Genomic DNA, 23,723 nt, shown 5'->3' on the forward strand with positions numbered 1-23,723 from the left:
TAGCTTTTTCAATTAGCTGAATCTAGCCAATTTTTTGACAATAAAGGATTTTTTAAATGGAAAATTTATTCGATTTGGTATCCTACATGATCTGAAAATTATAGAATTTTTCAAATTAAACTTTTCTGTTTTTTCCCCCTATTAGATAAGGATTTTTGGAAATCTAAGCAAAAAAAAAAAGTAGTTTTTGCGTAAAATACATTGACACTGTATATATTATTTAGAACTATTATTATTTTTAAGAGCTTTCTTTTATTTTAGTCTGTGACAGCCTGCTGTCACACTCTGAAGCTGAGTCGTAACTCTTACATTTTTCATTTTCAAAATTAGTTGCACACTTCATATATTTTCATTAGCCTGACTTTAAGTTTTGACAGTTTTTGCAGTGCACACATTTAGTTAACTTTGTCAGGTTGTTTTTTTTTTGTCAAGATGCAATTGATTAATTTCTTTTCTTTGAGTTGCCAGTTTCCTTGGGATCTGCTGGTGGATGGCTGCAATGAGCTCCAGCTTTCCTCAATTGGTTGCTGCAGGCTAATCATTTGGTCAAACCATTTGTAATGGGAAGGGAAATTTGTTTATCATTTGTTTAAATATTCTTTGTTTGGGTAATTTTGTTAATTAGTTAAATTTAAAATTTTAGTGAATTTAGTGTCTGGCCAGTATTTATCTGTTTAACTAAGTTTATTTGTTTATTAATCAGTTATCCCCTTTGTGTGGTCTGATCAGCCACTATTTAAGTTTCTCTCATGTCCTGTTTGTTAGGTAAGTTTGTGCTTGAGTTCTTTATGTTAAAGCCTGAATTGAATTCTGTTTTGTTGACTTCTGTTTTTGGGCCCAGTTTATAATGTTTTTTTTTTTTTTTACATTTTGGGAATAAATTAAGACTTTTTTTTGAAAAAAATCAGTGGTTTTCTGCCTGGTTTGTGCAAATCCCTCACACAGTCTCATTTTTAAAGTCTAAGACTTTGCCAGACCAGAACTAGATAGTTTTTTGCTAAACACAGACTCTTTAAAAGCAAAGTCTGTTAAAGATGAACCAGTTAAACTTTTCCTGGCTGATGCAGATTTCTGGTCTTTTTTTCTTTCATCAAAAGATGTTAGGCATAAAATACAGACACCTTCTTTTTTAATTCTTTCATTAAAAAAAGAAAAAAAAAGCTTAAAGAAATTTTCAAGAAAGAAGAGTTTATTCTACATTAAATGAACAATATATAGAACACAGGTTGAGTGCAAATACTGCGTCTCAGTTGAGTGAAGGCAGAGACAGAATGTATAAATATAACATTAAAAACAATGATGCTTTATCCACATACGCCATTCGTCATGTTGACAAACTCCTGGACAAAAGAAATAAAAACAGCAATAAGTTTGGTTTATCACCAGCACAGAATAGTAACAGGTTGCTTATATGAAAGTATATGAAAGTACCTTCAGGCAGCCCTCTGAATGCGAGCCGTTAGGCAGCGTTTTCCCGCGTTGCTGCTCTCTGTGCTTCAGGTATTCACGAGTGAGCGAATCAGCATCATCCTGACTAAAGAGAAGAAATAACACATTTCAAATATCACTGATTAAAAATACTGAAGCTCTGCATGATCCATAGAGCAACAATCTAACACATTTAAAAACTATATCTTGGGGCAATTTTATATAAAATAGTCCTATAACAGAAGCCTGTTTCTGTGTCCCTGTTTATCAAATGTCTAACCCATTTTTTGTGTTGTATGGCCTTATTAATTTATATTAAAGATAACAGAAATATATACAACAGATTTAAAAAATGAAATGACTAAAGAATGATGCCGTACCAGTTCTGGCTGATCAGACAGTCCACCAACTCCTTCACCTGCTCGGGTTTACCACTGGATACAACCAGCTGCTTCAGGCGGTCGAAGTGTTTTGTTTTCAACAGTTTCTGGTGCTGTCCGTTTTGGTTGATGAATTTGAATACAGTCTCTCTGATCTGAAAGAACAAACAAGAAACATACTGGTTTTCAGGAAACAATAAATAAATCTGTTAAAAAGACTTAATTGTATTCCTGTTTATTTCATCCATGTTAACAATGTGGTGCCTTGAAGAGTTTGATACAATTGCAAACAGCTTCTTTAACTTCACACCATCAAACACATACAGCATAATTTCCTGTTCAGCTTTTTGGTAACCTAATAATCAATGACTCATATCAAGATAGCTTTGAAAGGAAGTACCTTTTTACAGTACTGAATTGACACAAAGAAGAAAATCTGAGTAAAAGACATTAAACTAGTGACAAAACAGAAAGATCAGTGACCTGTGAAGGCATTCCTGCCAATTCACCAGTGCTCATAAATTCATCCACCTGCTCCAGGACAGCCACCGGGTTGCACATGGACAGAAAGTCCTGGAAACAGCAGAAACAGCATCTGGTTATTAAAAAATACAAAACAACCCTGAAAATACATTTTCATTAGTAAAAATGGATATTAATTCACTTGCCTGGATCTGCTGTGCCTTTTTAGTCGGACAGGTGATGAGAAGCAGGGTTCCCAAAGCAAAGGCAGGAAGATTAAACTGAACAAAGCGATTTGCAATTCCCATCAGGTCCAGATTCAGCAGGAAGGGACACCTTCAGAACATAAAAATATAGAATTATAGTGCTAATACCATCACTATATTAAACATAAGTCTACAAAACAGACAAAAGTGATATTTTCAATTGATTGCATCTCTGCAGGTAAAAGTTAAGTAGAGAATTGTGACAAAAACAGAGTGGGAGCTACAACTGAATGGTTTACGCTACATTCACACCGAGTGGGATTTGAGCAGCAGAAACAGCCGGTTTATATGTAAAGTCTAAGGTCAAAGTGCTTTAAGGTGCATCAAAAGTTCCTGTAGCCCCGCGGTTCTCAAAGTGTGTGGCGCGACCCACTGGTGGGGAATTGAGACGTGACAGGTGGGGCGCGCCAAGTTCCGGTGTGTGTGTGTGTGTGTGTGTGTGTGTGTGTGACTATAAATGTAGAATGTGTGAGAGCAAACTGTCCTTATAGCTGTATGTTGCCGCTTTTTAGACCAATCAAACCCACAAAGTAATCATTAATAGCCTACATGCAGTCTAATTAAAAGAACATTAGATATGAGAAAAATTTCACCTGGAACTGAAGTGCCAAAATAATGATTGACGTGACGTCGGCATATTATTTGTAACGGAATAAACTTTCGCGCCCCAGTGTTGCCAACTCAGCGACTTTGTCGCTATATTTCAGACCCCTCCAGCGACTCTTTTTCAAAAAAGCGACTAGCGACAAATTAGCGACTTTTGGAGACTCTTACGTGAAAGCACGTATCGTTCCTTTTCTTGTCCTCCAGCGGCAGGTGCTGCCGTGGGGCGCCTCCGTCCCAACCCCGTTCTCCCCCGCTATCGCAGGAGTCCCTCTCAGCGCTGCAGAGACACAGCATGTTTACCCTCAGCGTCCAGACTGCAAATAAAGCGCACATGCGCCGGGATTGACGGCGCAGGTTGATCATAAATAACTGAATTTGAAATATTTTATCTTAAATAAATAGGACCAGTTCATTGAAATGACGTCTGACTCAGTGGCAGCCGGCCCATAGGGGGCGCTGGGGCACCGCCCTCCCTGATAAGAAGAGAGAAACGTAAAATATATTTTTAGAAATTAACTCATAAATGTCAGTTTTACTCTCTAGACTGTGTACCTATAAGCAAAACAAATTATATAAACTACATTTCCCTATCTACTGTCATTAATTTGTGGATTTCCACAGACAGACTCCTACCGTCTCTGTTCTGGGGGCGCTTATCAGACTGACCCACATTTGCAGAGAATCTGTCAATCATGTACTATTGCTAGGTGAATTTAATGGCCAATCAGCGTCTCGGAACTTTATGGTATTGGGGCGCTGAAAATACTGCGCTTTAACAGGCTTCTGCACCCAAGCGCAGGTGCAGACAATTAGAGGGAAGATGGCGAATGTAACGACCGAGATGCAGCTTCCACCAAATTCGGTGAGATCCTTATTTATCTACCCGTTTGCCAGAAGAATATCCCTGTTGTAGGATATGAACATTTCATGTCATGGTTATTGTGACTGTGACGAATCCACCTCGTCGCTTAAAACAACCTCTCTAACTTTGCGCACCACACACACATTCCTGTTATACTGTGTTTGTGAGGACCAATACACTCGCTCTGAGACCAGTAGCTCCATGAACTTAAAACACACAAGCTGTTCCTGGTTACCTGCTGGCGTATTGAGGGTGCACACTTAATATTTCAGTGGGGTTAGCCGTGTGTGTGTGTGTGTGGGGGGGGGGTGTGTGTGTGTGTGTGTGTGTGTGTGGGTGGGTGTGGGTGTGTACGTGTTTATGCTACGGGGACTTGTCATCTTCAGTCTGGCTGCGTCTTTGCTGGGTTCAAACCCAGTTTGGTGTAATTGAATAAGTCAATGAATCTGTGTAAAAGAATTAAGTTGTAAAAATTATTTGTTTTTGTACATCGATTGTTTGTGGAGGTAATATATGGACAAAACTGATTAATGAGAAGAAATCAGAAATAAGAGAGCCTGATGTGAGGGGCTTAAAATATTTAATGAGGGCTGTGGGAAGAAAAGCGGCAATTTTTGTTTTCTGTTTCTTTGTTACATTGCTGGTAACTGGAGGGAGGCTGAGGCCCAGAGTATCTTGTATGTTTAGTTTCTTTTGCACCCTGTTTTGAGCTCAATAAATCACCAACACCGGTAACCCGACTGAGACTGGATTCTTGGAGGCCAAAGAACCCCGTCACAGTGACCCAAATCATCACTGTTACTGTTATTATATAGTAAATTAAATCATTACTGTAAATTGTATGTATTGTCCAATTGTTTATTTGAATTCTTATTCCGGATTAGTTGGAGACATACACTAGGCTATATCAGCCCCACCAAAAATATTTTTCACCAGCCGCCACTGGTCTGACTCCACCCTGAGGCTCAGGTTTAATGCTCAGACTAATAGTGGATTCTGGTTTGGAGTGGAGAGGGAGTATCCACTCATCGGGCAGAGAGCTGTGTGCATTCTTCTTCCCTTTGCCACATCATATCTCTGTGAGATGGGCTTTTCAACTGTTGCTTCACTGAAAACAAAATACAGGTGCTGGTCATAAAATTAGAATATCATGAAAAAGTAGATTGATTTCAGTAATTCCATTTAAAAAGTGAAACTTGTATATTATATTCATACATTACATACAAACTCATATATTTCAGATGTTTATTTTGTTTAATTTTGATGATTACAAATGACAACAAATGAAAATCTCAAATTCATCATATCAGAAAATTAGAATATTACTGAAGACCAATAAAAACAAAGGATTTATAGAAATGTTGGCCAACTGAAAAGTATGAACATGAAAAGTATGAGCATGTACAGCACTCAGTATTTAGTTGGGCCTCCTTTGGCCTGTATTACTGCAGCAATGCGGCGTGGCATGGAGTCCATCAGTCTGTGGCACTGCTCAGGTGTTATGATAGCCCAGGTTGCTCTAATAGTGGCTTTTAGCTCTTCTGAATTGTTGGGTCTGGTGTATTGCATCTTCTTCTTCACAATACCCCATAGATTTTCTATGGGGTTATGGTCAGGAGAGTTTGCTGGCCAATTAAGAACAGGGATACCATGGTCCTTCAACCAGGTACTGGTAGCTTTGGCACTGTGTGCAGGTGGCAAGTCCTGTTGGAAAATGAAATCTGCATCTCCAAAAAGTTGGTCAGCTGCAGGAAGCATGAAGTGCTCTAAAACTTCCTGGTATGTGGCTGCGTTGACCCTTGACCTCAGAAAACACAATGGACCAACACCAGCAGATGACATGGCACCCCAAACCATCACTGACTGTTGAAACTTTACACTGGACTTCAAGCAACGTGGATGAAGTGCCTCTCTTCTTTTCCTCCAGACTCTGGGACCTTGATTTCCAAAGGAAATGCGAAATTTACTTTCATCAGAGAACATGACTTTGGACCACTCACCAGCAGTCCAGTCCTGTTTCTCTTTAGCCCAGGCAAGACGCTTCTGACGCTGTCTGTGGTTCAAGAGTGGCTTGACACAAGGAATGCGACAGCAGAAACCCATGTCTTTCATACGTCTGTGTGTGGTGGTTCTTGAAGCACTCACTCCAGCTGCAGTCCACTCTTTGTGAATCTCCCCCACATTTTTTAATGGGTTTTGTTTCACAATCCTCTCCAGGGTGCGGTTATCTCTCTTGCTTGTACACTTTTTTCGACCACATCTTTTCCTTCCCTTCGCCTCTCTATTAATGTGCTTGGACACTGAGCTCTGTGAACAGCCAGCCTCTTTAGCGATGACCTTTTGTGTCTTGCCCTCCTTGTGCAAGGTGTCGATGGTCGTCTTTTGGACAACTGTCAAGTCAGCAGTCTTCCCCATGATTGTGTAGCCTATAGAACTAGACTGAAAGACCATTTAAAGGCTTTTGCAGGTGGTTTGAGTTAATTAGCTGATTAGAGTGTGGCACCAGGGGCCATCAATTTTGAACCTTTTCACAATATTCTAATTTTCTGATATGATGAATTTGAGATTTTCATTTGTTGTCATTTGTAATCATCAAAATTAAACAAAATAAACATCTGAAATATATGAGTTTGTATGTAATGTATGAATATAATATACAAGTTTCACTTTTTAAATGGAATTACTGAAATCAATCTACTTTTTCATGATATTCTAATTTTATGACCAGCACCTGTACAGATCTCAGCTGAACATTGAGCATGACTTGAGAGTGGCAGTATCAAGCCTGCAACCCCGTTTTGAGAAACTGTGCAATGCAAAACAGGCTCATTGCAGCCACTAATGCAGGGATAAATAGACCTGTATTGCCAGATGGATTTCACTTCTTTTCTTTTATTAACAGATTGCAGAGTGGCACTTTAATTTTTTCTATCTTTGAGCTTGATACAAATTTTGACACAGCTGCATTTTTATTTTCTTTATTTTTTAGCTTGCTGTTATTTGATGTAGATAGTTTGTATTTAGATACTACTTGTTACTTCAATAAAATTGGAAAATTTTAAGATTGTTGCATATTTCATTAGCATTGTGTTGGGGCGATGGGGACAGGCGGGGCTTGAAAATTCCCCCTTGTCCAAAGTGGGGAATGACAGAAAAAGTTTGAGAACCACTGCTGTAGCCCATCTTAAAGCATCTGAGCAGCGCCTCATAGTATTCAAGCATCTGAGGAGCGTGACTCGCTTCAGAATGATTTTTCCCCCCATTAATCAATTAATAAGCCAAAGGTTCCTTAAAAACTTTTTATGAAATTTAAGCAGGTGAAACTGAAGCTTTTTTTGCTTGAGGAGTTCTGTATGGAGCATATTGGCAGACGAAAAAGTTTTCCTAAATGCCCAATGTTTATATATACATTTTACAATGTTGGTGTAATCACTGCTCTAACTTGGTATCTCTGTAAGATAAAGGCATGTTTGAGTCTCTATACTCCTGGTAACGAATAAATGATCAATAAGTCAGTTGATAGTTCTTTCAATAATCAATTAATACTTTGATTAATTGTTTCAGAACATCATAAAAGGCAAGGAGATTTTTTTTAATGCATAAAGAAAAGGGAGCACTATGATCACTCCACTGAAACTGATTATTAATGCCTTAAATAACTTAAATGTCGTAACCTGCCGGCAAAATATGTTCGCTTTTATTATTCTAATGCTTGCAGTTTGGACCACATACCTGAAAAACGCTAACATCTACTTCCAGACGCCATGAACAGTAGGGGAAAATGCCCTAGCTGCTGGGGATTCCCGGTGACAGCGCACCGCCGGTATGCGGGGGTCTGAGCTCTTCCGACAGTGAAATACTACTTTTAAAGGCAGCTTCATAAATCTTGAGGAAGTGACTGCACGGACGATGTTTTGAGGTGGACTTTCTCACTTAAAAAAATTAAACTAATTTTTTGCCGATTTATCACAACAAATATAGCAAAGACACTTTCTGCCATTGAACACAGGAGCAGCACATCTGGACACACTTTACTTGACCTTAATGTGGACAAAGATGAAGCAGCAGATGCTTCTTTGCTGCTCAAATTGCGTTCAGTATGATTTGTGGCCCATTAAATCTAGTTTTAACTACAGCCACAGGTTGAGGTATGAAATGGAGACTAAAGGGGGTCAAAACGAATACACACCACACCTTTCAGATTTTTATGTACAATAGAGAAATCTCTGGCCAAAATATGAAAAAGTTAAAGGGTATAAAACTTTGGCAAGGCATGTTTTTTGCAGACTATTTTCCCCCATACTTGTAATGACCTGGAAAAGTCAAAACATAATTTTCCAAAAAGCACCAGAACAAAAAATCAAATACTTGCCCAACCTTATCTGGTCTCATCTCGAGTAGTGGAGTGGAGTTATGAATAAATCAATGATATGAGACATATTTTAGTTTGTCTTCAAATATCTCAGAGTAAATGCAGATTAAATATCTCATATAAGCAGTGTTAGTACTTCAGAGTCTGCATGAAATACACCTACTTCAACAGCAGAACAAAAGACCTGTAGAGCATAGCTTGTTGGTCCGGGCTCAAAGGAACCGATGCTGTCATCAGGAAAAGAAATCGGAAAAAAACAACAACAAAAAAACAATTAAGGAACATGAAAGAGAAACAACTAAAATCATTAAAGTTAAAGGCTTTATAGAAAATTCTCATTGCCTCGTTGGGAAAAAAAAACAAACCTCAAACAATGACCAACAGTTTGTTTTTTTAGCAACACAGGAGGAAGATAGTACATTTCTGTCACATCCCTTATTGCCAACAAATAGAGATTTCTGCAGACAATCCAGATGTTACAATACTCTACGTTAATATCTGTGAGATAACAGGTCTAACAGGCTGAATCAGTATTTCTACCCATCTATCTGTAGTTTTATCGTCTCTCACTGTGTTTTTCCAGCTTTCTTTTTATATTGATTTTGTTCTTTTTAATTTGATCTGTGTATGCTAGTTTTCATCTGAACTTTTTTTCTTTTTACCCTTTACTATACTATTTAATTTAAGTTTTTGATTTTCTTCTCATCATATTTTTATAAGTATGTCCTGTACATGTACGATTTCTTTTATCAATTAGATTTGTCATTGAAAAACCCGACAAAGACAAACATTTTTATTTCTATCACACTAATCCACGCAGGCAGAAATGGAGAGTTAGCAACTGCTGTTTTGGAGATATGTAAAATAATTCTAAAGATCAACAAGATGCCGTTAAACATGTATCCACACTCCTGGCAGAAATATTTATCTTTTCGTCTATGTTTGTCTTAAAGTTTTACATGTCATACCTGAGACAAAAGGTGTCAGAATCGCACTCCTCCAAGTCCTGGAGAAACTGGAGATCTGGAAACAAAATGCATAAAAAAACCTCAGAACTTTAAGCCTAGCTTAAGTAAAACTATATCTTCTGTTGTGGTTATGGTAAATTTTATTATTTTTTAATCCACTTGTTTTGGCCAAACATCTGATTGAATGGGGCATTCAATAACTTCTATTTAACAGGTCTAATGCTTTGTATTTTTTTTTATAAATTAAGCTTTTTTAGAATAGAAATCTATTTGAAAAAGGAAACAAGGTCCCTGTAAAAATACCTCCCATAAAGTTGGTACTGCCACAGCTGCTTCTAGCACCTTCTGGAGTTGGCTGATCTGCAGAGCAAATGCATACAGACACAGGTTTTTAAAACCAAACAGGAAATAGGTATAATATATTCCTTCAAAAACATTTTAAAAGCTCTGTCACTTTATCGTCTCTAAAAGAAAAAACAAAAAGAGAATATTGCTATGCAAAATGAGAAAAACCCATGCATGGACCCTCACCAGGTTGAAACCCAGCAGCTTTTGAAGCAGACTATTCCACAGCTGAGGATCATAGACCTGGTACTCCAGACAAAGGTCAGCTACCAGACGCACAGCCTGCAACCACAACAACCTGGTAAGCTCACTGGCACAGAGAATAGACACCTACAGCTCAGACGTTATCTTATGCCCCCTACCTGCGGCTCATGACTGTGGTTCTTCCACAGTCCTTTAATCAAGCCCTCTTTGGGACTGCTGATGAAGGCCTGTACGGTGTAGGGGATATTCAATGCCTCAAGTTGAGACACAAAGATGTAGGACTTCAGATAGTATCTGCATGAGAACATAAAACACAGAGCATTAATTCTAGTTCATCCTCTGATAACAGAACTGATGTTTCTAATTTTTCCAGCCCCCCCCCCTTTCTCACTCGTGTTTGCTCCTTGGGATCTGCAGCTGAGCCTCCACAGTCGCGGCGTCAGCAAGGCGGATGAGACAAAGCAGCACTCGTGTTCGGTGGCAGAAAGTCAGGCGAGGTCCTGATGAGCTGAGCGGCTGCAGAGAGCATTTGTTTTATCATTTTTTATTGTAAAGACAAAAATATCAATCATATATTTTCTTTCATAATTTTTTCTTATGTACTGGAAATGACGTAAAAAGAGACACAAAAAACTTCATTCAGAAACTTCAGAAACCTACATGACCCAATGATTGAGTTAAATAAAAGAACAGATTAAAACAAGGACAAAATAAAAATCATACACCTATGAATAGAATAAATGTTGTTTCAGCTCTGACTAGAGAACTACAATCCAACAACTCAGGCGGGTTCCTTCAAACTACAATCAGTGATGCATGGACTGAAACAATTAATTGGATTAATCGTGATTAATCAATTATTGAAATAATCATCAATTAATCTAGTAATTGATTAATCATTAGTTGGATAGACTCTAAAACCTGCTTTTAGCTGACAGAACGACCCTCTTGGAGAAGTGATTATATCAAAATGAAAATTTTGCATTTAAGATAAAAAACCAAAACGTTTTTGTCTGTCAATATGCTCTAACCAGAACTCCTCAAGGGAAAAGTTTTAGTTTCACCTGGTTTAATTTCATAGAAAGTTTTCTTTAAGGATCCTTGTGCTATCCTATTAATAATTGATTAATCAAAAAACTAATCGACAAATTAATTGATTAGCAAAATAATCGTTAGTTGCAGCCCTAGACTGAACAATCACACAACCTCTTTTCATACAACCAACAAGCGGCTGCATCTCACATTATTATCAGGCTGTTATGGGATCGGTAGTTCACCACCAGTGTTTTCAAACTGAAGTATAAAGTGCTATCTAAGCTGCCTTCAGTCTAACTCAATAGAAATATCCTCATCATTAGAAACAGCAAGGTAAATGCAAACAAATGAAATGGTCATCATTTTTCCTATGTTCCATTAACCTCCAAGATGTGAAAATGACATCACACCAGACTTTTACAACTATGTATGCTAAATATTTATGCTATATATGTTAAATACGTCAACATTACTAAAAAGGTATTTTTGTATAGTTTGCATTTTAAAAGAATAATGCTATTAAGTTTTTAGATATTAGCATCCCTTGAATATTTTCATGTTCCGGCGCTCCCAACCTTAACCTTTAAAGTATTTTATTAAATTAAAGGTTTAGTGGATGATTTTTTTTGTGAGTTTTTGAAAAGACACGCCTTCTCCACTGTAAAATAAAAATGCACATGAGCAACCCTGTACCTGCTAGAGCATGCCCGAGTCCATTTCTCCTCACGCATATAAGCTTACTTTCCAAAAGAAGATTTGCCATTTTTCCACTATGTCAGACTCACCACCGGTAAATGAAAATGAGGAGGATCACATAGGATGGCCCTATTGTTTATAATTAGGAGGACTGCTTATTTTAATGGTCCAGAAAATCAAACCCTGATGAAAAGAACATCCTCCACTATACCTTTAAGTAACAGCTGGAGGAAATACATTTGCGATATATTTACAGCAGAATCCCAGACTAAAGCAGTCTGGGATATAAAAGCAAACATCACTGTTCTAATTGTTTGTAAATGCATTGAAAAACCACCGATCGATGCAAAAAAGGCAGCAATCAAAAATTTAAAACAGTTATTCTGCAGCTATTCTTACATTTTAGAAGCAAAGCAGCCATTTTGAACCATCAGCAAAGGGAAACTCTTTACTTTTCCTTTTGGCAATTTAACTATTTTTGGATCTTTTCCAATTCAGGTCTATTTCAAAGATTAAGTGGAAGCTAACTAATCATGAGGATCCAGGGGATAGGAATGTTTTTTTTTTTTTTTTTTTTTTATGTATTTACTTCATTTTTTAACATCGACAACAAACTGAAAAGATATTCCTGTCCTGTAGTAATATTTTAAAATCTCTGTCAGCATGATGGCACTTAAGGTAGAAAATAACTGTGGGAGGGATTGTACTAAACTTAGCAAGATCTTAAACATGCATGGATGTCTTTTCCTTTGACCAAGTAAGGCTTTAACTTTTCTAGAATCCTGACATAAAAAAAGGACTTCCTTAACAACTGCATTTATCAGTCTGTCTAGCTTGGAGTCAAATATCAGTCACTTTTACAGGAAAATGTATCTTTTCTGAGTCAAAGGTGTAGTTTTCAAACTTACCCAGGTTTCAGCAGAAAGAATGGGGATCAGAAGGCGGATGGCATCATCTACAGAGTGAGACTTCAGGATGTAGACCACCCTACAGGAGTCACACATAGACAGGAAACTGAAAATCATAATTTAGATTTTTTTTTTCATTCACAAAACAAAGTAAAATATATGAATCTGTTTAAATGAGTGATTAACTTCTGGAGAACAGATTTTTATTGGTTATTGATTGAGCTAAGCGCTGCCCTTCTGGACGCCATAAAGCTGTCCTCTCCCTTTGGGGTGAATGCAGGGTAAAAATAGACACTTCCTTTGATAATAAAAACCCTTTACTTAAAGCTGAGGTAAAACCAAATGCTGTTACACTGGTATCCATCTCTGGAAGTATGACTAAACCTTCAGTTTAAAGTTCAATAACAACTGAATCATCATAACCTAACCATGAAAACCCTGATTTTGCTATGATTATGTGGAAGACTGCAGCAGGCAGGGAGTTTGATTGGGTGCATGTTTGGAGACGTTCTTTCTGACCATCAAGCAAAACAGTCCAGTCAAAGTAAGACTGTTTTTGCTCTCTGGTAACTAAAGCAAGACATGATGTAAATAAATGAATGTAACTACATTTGTGGATAAAGCCTAAAACCGGGAGAAAAAAAAACAACAAGAAGGTGACTTAGTCTGTTAACTGGTCCTGGATCTGACAATAGAGATTTTTGTAAGGACTTTAGTTCTTGAAAAAGGATAAACGGACATATTTAGGTGTTGTACTTCCTGAATCCATCTGAAAGTGTAAATAGTAAACTTGCACCAGTTTAAATGACTCATTTTCAAGGTTACTTTAAAATGCTGCATGGAAACTATGGCGATAATGAATTACCTCATTAAGTCTGGATCCTCCTCAATGTTGGTGACACAGTCCTGATTTCCCATTTCCTTTTTGTTTTTAGGAAAAAAAAAAATCATAAAAAAAAGAAAAGATCTACTAACATTGAAGAGATAAAAGTCATTACAAAAAAAGGGACAAACCTTGGTTACAGCTGGACCTGTTTTGCAGATCCATTTTTCTAACAGCATGGTGCGGATTTTCACAAGATCCACATTGTTGATTTTGGCTATTTCCCTCACAGCAGCATGTATGTCTGAGACACAGATTTTTTAAGAATGAGCAAACAAACAGAAAAAAAGAAAAAAAAAAGACACCATAACAGCATATCAGCTATACTGCTGGAACCAGCAGGAAGGAAGCGAATAATTCTTGGACACCAAAATGTTCAGTAATTTCAGAATGGAGAGGCTCACCAGGAAACGTGTGACCTTCTGCATCTCTGTATCGCTGCTCCACGCTGCTGTGCTCATACAGGGCCATGATGAGCCTGGCGGGCAGCCCGGTCAGCTTCATGAGCTCCGGGCTGCTCAGCTTACTGCTTATCAGAGTATTCTCCGTGGCAGAGCGCTGAAACTGCAGCTTCAGTTTAGACAGGAAGCTCTCCCCTCGGGCTCTTGAAGCCTCCTGTGTCAAACGCCAAACAGGTTAAAACTAATAAAAAAAAACTAAACTTAGGTGCTACTGGATGCAAAGGCATAAAACAATACTAGAGCAGTATAACCTTAGAAGAAAAAAAACTTAGTTTTAATAAAGACCTATAAATAAAGAAGGGATCTTTTCCAAGCATAATGGTTTATTTTAGGGCTGAAACGATTAATTGGATTCATCTGCTCAGCATCATCTACATAAACAGTCCAGTAAACTGGAAATAATAATAACATAACTATTAGACCACTCCTCTTTCAAGAAACCTCTGTGGACTGTAGGTTCTCTCCTTTGTTTTCCTCCACTGCTCCCTCCACAGGGAGGTTCAGGTGTGGGAACGAGACAGCCATTGTTCTTCTCTGTCTGATTATTTTCTGGTTTTATGAGAGAAATCTCCAGATATGGATTTTAGATATTTAACCTTAATTTTGCACTAATCCTGTCCTATTCTGATCTGACCAGAGCACATATTTCAGTAGAGATGAGGAAACATCTGGATCTTTGTTCCATGAATGGCTAAAAGAACAGGGCCATAGGATATCTTTACCTCGAGATGCAGTCAAGTTTGTTTCTATCTGAAAATATTTAAGACATAATGGATCTAATAATTAATGTAACTGCAGCTAAAAACAGCAACACTGACCTCAAGAGTTGGATCTTTAAGCCAAAGCTCTCCAAGATCCAAACAGAACCGAAGAGAGCGAATCTTCTCTAAGCCTGTAGAGAAATATAACAATCAGAATGTGCAGCCAAACAGCTTACTGTAGCTTAAAGCTCCTGTGTTTCCCAACCGGGAGCATGTGTACCCCTAGTGGTATGTGAGTGCATTGCAAGAGGTACATAAAAACATTTTATTTCTTAGATAATAAAATAGGGCTAGGATCTGTTTTGCGTTGTAAGGAACCAGTTGAAATATTAAACAAGCTTTTATCAACCAAAAAGTACGTTTTTCTTCGGCTCCAGCTTTGACACTCATCCAAACCAAGCAGAGGAACAGACTGGATGTAGAGAACAGCCTGGTATCAGCTTTTTCACACTGAGCTATCGCAGCTCATCAAAGCAGCTCAGGTGTTTAATGAAAACAAAGTAAAACTAATTAAGTCAGTTTGACTATACAATTTGTTCAGTATTTTGTTTCCAATTCATCAAGTTGAAATGTGATTATAAGAGAGCTACTCAGAGGAGCTCCAGTTTTATAAATAAAGGTTCATAATATGATTTTATTTTGTATTTATTTTGATTCCTTACTAACTTCCAGGCAACATATTTATGTTTTTTTTTTATTTGAGATAGAAAGCATGGAATTATAAAAATTAATTGCTCAAATTAAAATATTAAGCAACATAGTTTTTAATTTTATGATCAGTTACTGTGCGTTCCAATCAATACTTTTGACTGAGAGGGGAACTCATGGTACCAAAAAAATGCCCAAAGGGGTAAATAAGTCAATAAGGGTTGGCAAACACTGGCTTAGAGGTTAAAAAGTAACTCAAACCTGGTGGAAGTTCCTGTGTTATCTTATGGGCTGTGGCTGTAGCCCACTCCAGGTTCTGGATGCATTGAATGTACTTCATCATGTTCACAGCCACCTTTAACGCCTCCTTACTGTGACTGTACCCTTGACCCTTTTTCCTTTGCTTCAAGATTAACGGCCTCAACTTCTTCTCAAACACGTGGTTCGCTGCTGACATATGAAGCTTGTCGAGGCTCACCTGGAAAAGAGATCAGGCTTTAAAAGTCGATCCTGGAAACAATACAGACTGGAAAGAAAGGGAGGAGAGATGGTGGGGAATGAGAAATTGAGAAACATGTAGATAGTTGGAGAGATGAACAAATGCAAGTGAATGGAATGCGAAACAAATTATGGATACGATGAGTTGATAAAGATGAATGACTAATAAACAGATTATGTGGATGTGATAAACAGATGGATGAAAATGCAGATTAAAGGGACCCTCGAGGGGGAATAGATTTGAGAAACCTACTTTCATCAGTTTGCTAATCAGAAGAAGTGTGGGGAATGTCTCTTCGCTCAGCTCAGGAGCTAGAAACAGGAAGAAAACGGTAATCCTATGATTCACTAACAAAATCACACAAAGAAAAAAAAATGAAAATGGAAACTGGGGTGGACAACTCACAGATTATTTTCCAGAAATGTTTGGTCTCAATGAGGAGATGGAAAGGCAGCCTGCTGTTGGACAAGGGGTTTGGCAGAAGACCATTTTCCAGAAGATAAGTGTTCTCCACATCCGAGGGAGGAGAGACTCTCTTGTAGGACTTCAGGTGCTGAAGCAAGCCCATTGCCTTATAAATAAGATTGAAAAATCACAGTGAGTTAAACCCATCCCAAAGGAAGCTACGGTTTAATAAGAACAAAAGTGAGTCTTTGATGCCACCTGACTGAGGGAGAAGGCGGTAACGTTCTCATCCGCTGCCTTTATGATCTTTAGCACCACTTCAATCCGCTCGTAGTTGTAAGGACTGAGCTGGATGTCATTTCAAAGATTACATGGAAAACACTTTTCGTTACAGAGTGAATTAATAGTATGATAAAAAACAAATGAAAAAAAAAAGCTTATAGTCTAATTTCTAGTATAATGTTCCTGTCTTAGGGACAGATGCAGCCCCTAAGGCATCACGGCACAGCAATGTTACAGCTCTTGTATTTTAAACACAGATGATGATGAAAAAAAGTAATGTTTACAACAATTAATTAAGGTAAAACACGTTCTTATTTAAGATGATCCAACAAGTTTAAAGCGAGTGGCTTAAATGTCTTATTACCTTAAACATGGCAGTGCACAGACTGTCGACGAGCTCACTTGGGCTTGTCAACATGGGGATAATCTGTAGCACTCGTTCCAAAACTTCCTCATTACAGAGAGTCTGCCCGTCATCCTGCGGGCCTGAGCCAGTGACCCCGCTGCTGTCCTCATCTTCTTGGAGTAGCAGCAGTTTTGTAATGTACTGGTTGATCACGCTATCACGGTTCAGACCAAATGTACTGCAGCGAGAGAAGGGGCGATAAAAAAAAAAAAAAAAAAAAAAAAAAAAAAAAAAGCAACACAAACCACAATGGGAAAAAAAAATGTATCTACATCAAATTAAATGTCCATGTGTCTGACCTGCAATACTGGAGAATAATTTCAAGGGTTATCATCTTGTTCTTCACCATTTCAGGTATCAGACAGCTCTTCACCTCCGGACGCTGACGAAACACTGGCTGGATGGAGATCTGAGACACAAAAGGGCATGTACAGGGCATGTACAGAGGCAGCTTAAGAGGCTTGAATACAGAGATATTTACCACAGAAATGCCAGACTGCTTCATTTCTATGTACTTGGTTGGAATGGAAGCCCAAGTTTCTTAGATTGTGGCCTTCAGTCATATACCTTTTGGCTCTGGTGTCTTTAAATCATGAAAAAAATAACTAAATAAACCATAGATTCTCTGTAGGGGTCAGGTCAAGCCAGATTGGTGACCAAACAAGCACACCATGTGGGCCACAGTGGAAAGGTGCCAACATCAGCTGGAAAATGAAAAGGTTTCTGTGCCTCTCCACTGTTACTCCAGACCCTGGGACCTGATGTTCACATAAAATACATCTTAAATTTCATCTGTCACAGTGTTTTGTGTATTCCTCATCTGTAAGCCCTAATAGAACATCCTTTTATTGTCCCACAATGGGGAAATTGTGGTGTTTCAGCAGCAGAGCATTACAGCGAAAGAGGTCACACAAATGTGAACCTTAAAAGTGTATAAGAATAACAGAATAAGTGATAGGCTGTGTCCCAATGGCTGCCCTAACCCCCAAATACCTAAATCACTGTATTGAGCGAGGACTATATAATGGACTTTATAGTGAACTCTGTTAACTGACAGTTCAGACAGATGATCACTACTTTTCACTCCCTGTTGGTCACGTGACACGTGATCCTGCATGGTGTATGTGCCATCTTTGTTAATTTTCGCAACTGTCGCTACCCGACAGCGGGCTGCTGTGACAACAAATCCCATAATGCTTTGCAAGGAGAGCTCTCGCAAAGCATTATGGGATATATCCGCTTATCTAGTGACCTTGGATGATCACTACTTTTCAAGATGCATTTGAGTCCACTACTTGTCGTTCGGATATCTTAAATGGTGTAAACACTATATAGGGCCCTGTATAGTGCCCTATACAGGGCCCTTTATAGTGCCCTATACAGGGCCCTTTATAGTGCCCTATATAGGGCCCTTTATAGTGCCCTATACAGGGCCCTTTATAGTGCCCTATATAGGGCCCTTTATAGTGCCCTATACAGGGCCCTTTATAGTGCCCTATATAGGGCCCTTTATAGTGCCCTATATAGGGCCCTTTATAGTGCCCTATATAGGGCCCTTTATAGTGCTCTATATAGGGCCCTTTATAGTGCCCTATATAGGGCCCTTTATAGTGCCCTATATAGGGCCCTTTATAGTGCCCTATATAGGGCCCTTTATAGTGCTCTATATAGGGCCCTTTATAGTGCCCTATATAGCCATTAGGGCGGACGTTCAAAAACAGCCATTGAGTTTAGAAATAAAAAAAAATTAAATACTGTACTGTATAGTGTTTTTACAAATATAAATACTGTGCAGCCACCCGAAGAATAAATAATCAAAATACAGCGTTTTACAGTAGTGGATATGGGAAAATGGCAGCAACGCTGGAGATGTGCAAAATGACAGCAGGCATGTTATTAAGTAATTAGAACAAAAAATGAAATCAAGTGCTTAAACTGTTTAAATGTTTGTACTTAACATCTATGAAAAATGTGTTTCACCTTCTTAAACGAGTGACATTTTTAACAATATTCTAAATTTGCTGAGATGTTCTAAAGGAAAGTAGAACTTCAGCTTAAATAGAACTTCATTACCTCTAATTTTCCAAGCTTGACTCCCCATTCTGCATCTGTGATGACAGACAGAAACTTCTTCTGCTGCTCTGGCTCAGTATATAAACTGCAAAGATTGGCACCAATCCTCGCCACCGCCTGGCATTACCAAAAAATAAATAAATAAAAAATTTAGTCCATCTCTTTCATACTAAAAGAAGACAAAAAAGCTAAGACATGTAGATATCATGATACCTACCAGAATTTTGTCATAGTTTTGCCAGGTGTTGTCTATAATTTTCCACAATATTTTGAAGACTTCTGCATTGGGTAGGAGTGTACACAGACCAATCGCAAAGTCACAATCCACCACTCTCCAGCTGAATACCTGAAAGAGCAAAAAATGTATGAAACACTCCACACAGACCAAGCTTTTTTTTGTAGCTACTTGAGAAGACCTATTACACTCACTTTATTTAAAAGGCCCACAGCTACAGCATTCAGAGTGGATAGTGTTGCTTTTCTGACACCAGACAGGCACATGTTGTACTTCATGAGCTCTTTGCTGTCAAAAAGCTGAGAACAGAAAGTCCAAAGTATTCTTTTAAATATGTGAACACTGCTCTGCATTAATTGCAATTTCACAAATATAAAAGGCATAAACTGTACAAGTTTGAAAGAACATTAATTTAAAACTGCATTATGTGCAGATTACATTTTAGCATACCCTTGACCAGTAGATGCCCCTTTTGCACAAGTGCCAGTTCAAAATGGCAGATAGGTCAACGTATTCTGGTTCTTATAAGTAAATAAATATGCGAGAATTGTTTCTGCAGAATTGATTCTCCTATTAGACATGTCAGTTTCAGTTTATAAATTAGGAAAAAATTAATTACGGCAAGATCCTTCATGCCGTAAAGCACTGAACTTCTCATTTTGGATCTCTTTTCTTAGGACTTTTGTTTCTATAGTCTAATTGTTGTGTTGAGTTATTTCATAAGTGCTTTGTAAATACTGCATTAATGTTATTAAAGAAAACCATTAAATATGGGACGGACAGCTATTCTAGAAGCAAAGCACAGATTAGTTCTACCTGAACGCTCAGCTTTGTGTCCATAATATTGGAGGTGACATGCTTCAGGCAGCTGCCATAAGAATTGACCAGCACTCTGAGGGTCAACTCCAGCTGACTGCACTCTTGCAGCATCTGCAGCATGCTGGTCAGGGGTTCTTGGAGGGTTTGCAGGTGGTTTGAACCTGCATGTAGACCAAGTTAGACACAAGAAAATATTTCACAGAGGTGGGAAAAAAAAGAGGAAATTAAGAAAAATGCCTACCATCCACAAATGAGCAATGGGACAGACAGGAACAGTCCAGCGGAAACAGTTTAGTGTCTGTAAATATAGTAATAGATCGGAAATGCAGAATTAGAGTACCGACAGAGTAGATGTCAGGCAGATCTAAGTGTGAAAAGATAAATGTAATGACAGAAGTTTTTTTTTTACCTTGGGGAATAGGCAACAGGCAATTGGTGATTTCATACTGCACAGGAAGAACTGCCATTGGATCCAAAACTATGCAATCTTCGTTGAAAACATCCTGAAAGCTACACTGAGAGTAGGCATCTTTTTCTGCCTCCAAACTAGACTCCTGCAAAAAAAAAAATGTATTTGCTTCAGATGATTAAAAAGAATGTTTTGATAATTTCTTTGTTTCCAAAAGTAAAAAAAAACAACAACAAAAAAAAACTGTTTGTAGCGGCTAAAATCTTATATTTTAGGCTACTGGTTGCTCGTGTTAGGCTTTGGCCTTACATACTCTCAAAAAGGAATATGCAGGTCTTATTTGGAATTATTCTTAAAGCTATTCATTTCCATAAGGTCCATTGTCTTTTCATTTAGAACAAAACAAACCAACATAACTTAAAACTAATGAGAAAACCATTTGTATCTTCTCATTTAGCAACACCTAAACAGAATGACACTTGACCTTAAATAACCCCATCATGCTTCAAACATAAGAAAAGCGCACAAGGAGAAGGAACCCCTGGTGGAAATAAATACAGAAAAATAAGGTAAATGGCTCCAGCACAGTTTCTTTTTTGTTTCGTTGGTCCCTTCCAGAAGTATTAACACATTTTGAACCATTCGTCTTTGGAACCACAAACTTCAATGTATTTTTGTGGGATTTTATGTGATGCAAACACACGTGAAAACGAAAGGGAAAATTTTAGAATTGAAAATGTTTTACCTTTAGAAAAGAGAAGTGTGCCCTGAACTCTGATACTCCTTAATAAAATCCAGTGCAACCGATAGTATTAAAAGTTAACCTAGTTCCTAAGAGTCCGTGCCTTTTAGACAAAATGGCACAACTGCAACATTACCAAAATGTCACCCATACTGTATAAGCTGAGGTGCTGGACAAAAAGAACACTGATCAGCAGCCAAGAAAAACATGGTAGGTATGGAGGAGCCCCAGATATCGAGAGCACAGTTAGGAGTCATAAAAGCATTTTATCAGAGTGGCTAAAAGCAAGAGATTGGTTACAGAAGAACATGAGACGCCATATTTGCAGTTTTCTTTAAATCAAGTCAACTGCACAGGAAATGCATGGAACAAGACTCTCAGTCAGACCAGACAGAACTGTTTTTTTACGCTTGAAAAACAAAATCCCCACTCTGACATGTGATGGTGACACTATCATGCTGTGGGGGATTCTTTTCTTCAGCTGGGACTTTAAAAAGAGATCAGAGTTCAAGCTAAGAGGTATGAATCCAGTTTAACAATTAGGTCATACATTGTGTTGGTCTACCACCCAGAAATCTGATGAAACTGAACTCATGTGAAAAGGTTTAAAGGATATTAATTCATCTGCAAGCCACTGAACATAGGAACCATACTGACCTTTGCTAGGAAGCCATAATCGTCAGATAACTGGCACTGGTGATATACATCCATGGCGATCCGTGTGCACTTACAAAGCTCCAGGCAGTCCAAAAGTAGATCTAGAACAATTCATTTAGTTATATTTAGCTTTTTTTTCTCAAGTTAAATGCAAAAACCTAAATGTAACTTAAATTTAAATTCTTTTTATAGACTTTTCAGAATCTGCTACACTACTGCTGTTTAAATGTTTGCTGTATTATTTGCATAATAAACATGTGTTTAAAAAAAATAAATAAAACCATGACAATAAACATTTATTTTCAACAAAATAAAAGCCAGCTGAACTCTAGGGATGTCTTTCAATACACGCTTTCTTACCAGAGTTGCACAAAGTGATGGCCTGGCAGGCCAGATCGTGGATGACTGCAGGTAAATCCATGCCTTCAGGAATCACCATGGGAACATTTGCCTGCAGCATCTGACACAAAGTCCTGGCAGCGGTGAAAAGAACTTTCCCTGTATTGCTGTTGTAGTGGTACTCGTACAGCTCACTGAAGACACAAAGGAAGACAAAGAAAGTAAGAACTCAGTAATAACTACAGCCTGGATCTCTCGCAGGAAGCATTCCAACCTGAGGATTTTCAGGGCCTTTTCCACCTTCCCCACTCTCAGAGCTCGAAGGCCCAGGTCAGACCACAGCTCCTGCTCAGTGCGCTGCAGCTGCCTTCCAAGCCGGCGTAAGCCAGCTTCTGTGGAGATAGTCTTTGTCTTCCCATCTGGGTCATTTGCCACAATTGGAGCTGAGGAAGCCTTCCCTCTTGAGGAATGGCGAGCTCGAGTATTTTCATATGCTGTGATGTGATGCTCTTGGATTTGCTTTCTGATGTTTGGATCTTCATAGTTGGAGGGGGTGAAGAAAACATCAAAATCTTCCTAAAAAAAAAAGGGCGGTTACAAAGACGGCAGATTAAAACTTTTTCATTAAAGAACATACTTAGGAACGCTTAAATTATTTCTGAAAGGAAAGTCACCTGTAGGTGGGCGATCGCCTTAAACATGATGAGGTTGTACTCACACTCCATGCTTTTAAGAGCATCATCTGGAAAGAACAAAGAAAAAAAAAACTGGCTTTGAATCTGGTTATTTCAGGTATGCATTAATATAAATCCTGTGTATGGATGATCAGGCTGCAGATCTGTAGAGGTTCTGGAACCATCAATTAATGTTCAATTCAGTTTTTTTATATAACGCCAATTCACAGCACATGTCATCTCAAGGCATTTTACAGAGACAATTCAACCAGATCATTCAGTCAAACTAATTCAATGTTTTCTATCTAAGGAAAACCAGTTGATTGCATCGACTCATTGACTCGAAGGCAATCCCTCACACTAAGCATGCTTGTAGTGACAGTGGAGAGGAAAAACCTCCTGCAGAACCAGGCTCAGTGTGAGCGGCAATCTGCCGAGGCCGACTGGGGTTTGAGGAGATAGAAGCAGATATGGAAAAAGAAGCGGAGATAAAAAATGATACAAGATACAAATATAATACAGATACAAAAGGCAACTGTCAACCAGCTCCCCGGTTTCAGCTCATTCAAAAGAATCTCAAATGATTCGAGTCATTATTTTGCCACTCCAAATCCTACAATATGGTTTTAGGATCCCTTCAGGGGTGGACTTTCTGATATGCAAAGGATAATTGTTCTGCTGCGTAAGCTCACACAGAAGGATGGATATGCATGCTGTTCCTCAGGATTTTTATGGCTTCACAGGTCCTGAAAGTGCAAAGCAGTCCCAGACCATCACACTAACCCAGCATCTCTCTGTAACCCAGGGGTCAAAAAAAAAAAAAAAAAAAAAAATCCGGGGTGTTTTTACATAGGGCTCCATATAGACCTTTTTTTTTTTGTTTAAGTCCTGCTGGTGA

The 23,723-nt window shown here is 38.3% G+C and overlaps 1 protein-coding gene across 1 annotated transcript in view; it reads right to left on the bottom strand.

Annotated features, from left to right (window-relative positions):
• Positions 1-1,167: 1,167 nt before the first annotated feature.
• Positions 1,168-23,723, bottom strand: part of kntc1 (kinetochore associated 1) — a 35,213-nt gene continuing 12,657 nt past the window's right edge. The window contains exons 31-62 of the mRNA XM_038295534.1: positions 22,826-22,893; positions 22,426-22,727; positions 22,173-22,345; positions 21,813-21,913; positions 20,414-20,558; positions 20,246-20,302; positions 20,002-20,165; positions 19,380-19,484; positions 19,168-19,296; positions 18,951-19,067; positions 17,177-17,286; positions 16,836-17,055; positions 16,448-16,537; positions 16,190-16,355; positions 16,037-16,095; positions 15,547-15,763; positions 14,695-14,768; positions 13,820-14,030; positions 13,547-13,659; positions 13,398-13,453; positions 12,533-12,611; positions 10,285-10,409; positions 10,052-10,187; positions 9,876-9,971; positions 9,648-9,704; positions 9,345-9,399; positions 8,540-8,603; positions 2,477-2,606; positions 2,292-2,381; positions 1,809-1,963; positions 1,432-1,534; positions 1,168-1,340 (exon numbers count right to left, since the gene is read on the bottom strand). Coding sequence (XP_038151462.1) covers positions 1,305-1,340; positions 1,432-1,534; positions 1,809-1,963; positions 2,292-2,381; positions 2,477-2,606; positions 8,540-8,603; positions 9,345-9,399; positions 9,648-9,704; positions 9,876-9,971; positions 10,052-10,187; positions 10,285-10,409; positions 12,533-12,611; positions 13,398-13,453; positions 13,547-13,659; positions 13,820-14,030; positions 14,695-14,768; positions 15,547-15,763; positions 16,037-16,095; positions 16,190-16,355; positions 16,448-16,537; positions 16,836-17,055; positions 17,177-17,286; positions 18,951-19,067; positions 19,168-19,296; positions 19,380-19,484; positions 20,002-20,165; positions 20,246-20,302; positions 20,414-20,558; positions 21,813-21,913; positions 22,173-22,345; positions 22,426-22,727; positions 22,826-22,893 — 3,803 coding nt within the window. The 3' untranslated portion in view covers positions 1,168-1,304. The remainder of the gene's footprint in view (positions 1,341-1,431; positions 1,535-1,808; positions 1,964-2,291; positions 2,382-2,476; positions 2,607-8,539; positions 8,604-9,344; positions 9,400-9,647; positions 9,705-9,875; positions 9,972-10,051; positions 10,188-10,284; positions 10,410-12,532; positions 12,612-13,397; positions 13,454-13,546; positions 13,660-13,819; positions 14,031-14,694; positions 14,769-15,546; positions 15,764-16,036; positions 16,096-16,189; positions 16,356-16,447; positions 16,538-16,835; positions 17,056-17,176; positions 17,287-18,950; positions 19,068-19,167; positions 19,297-19,379; positions 19,485-20,001; positions 20,166-20,245; positions 20,303-20,413; positions 20,559-21,812; positions 21,914-22,172; positions 22,346-22,425; positions 22,728-22,825; positions 22,894-23,723) is intronic.

The sequence above is a fragment of the Cyprinodon tularosa genome, unplaced genomic scaffold (genome assembly GCF_016077235.1).
Source record: "Cyprinodon tularosa strain WSP-4 unplaced genomic scaffold, ASM1607723v1 ctg356, whole genome shotgun sequence".
Classification (NCBI taxonomy): Eukaryota; Metazoa; Chordata; class Actinopteri; order Cyprinodontiformes; family Cyprinodontidae; genus Cyprinodon; species Cyprinodon tularosa.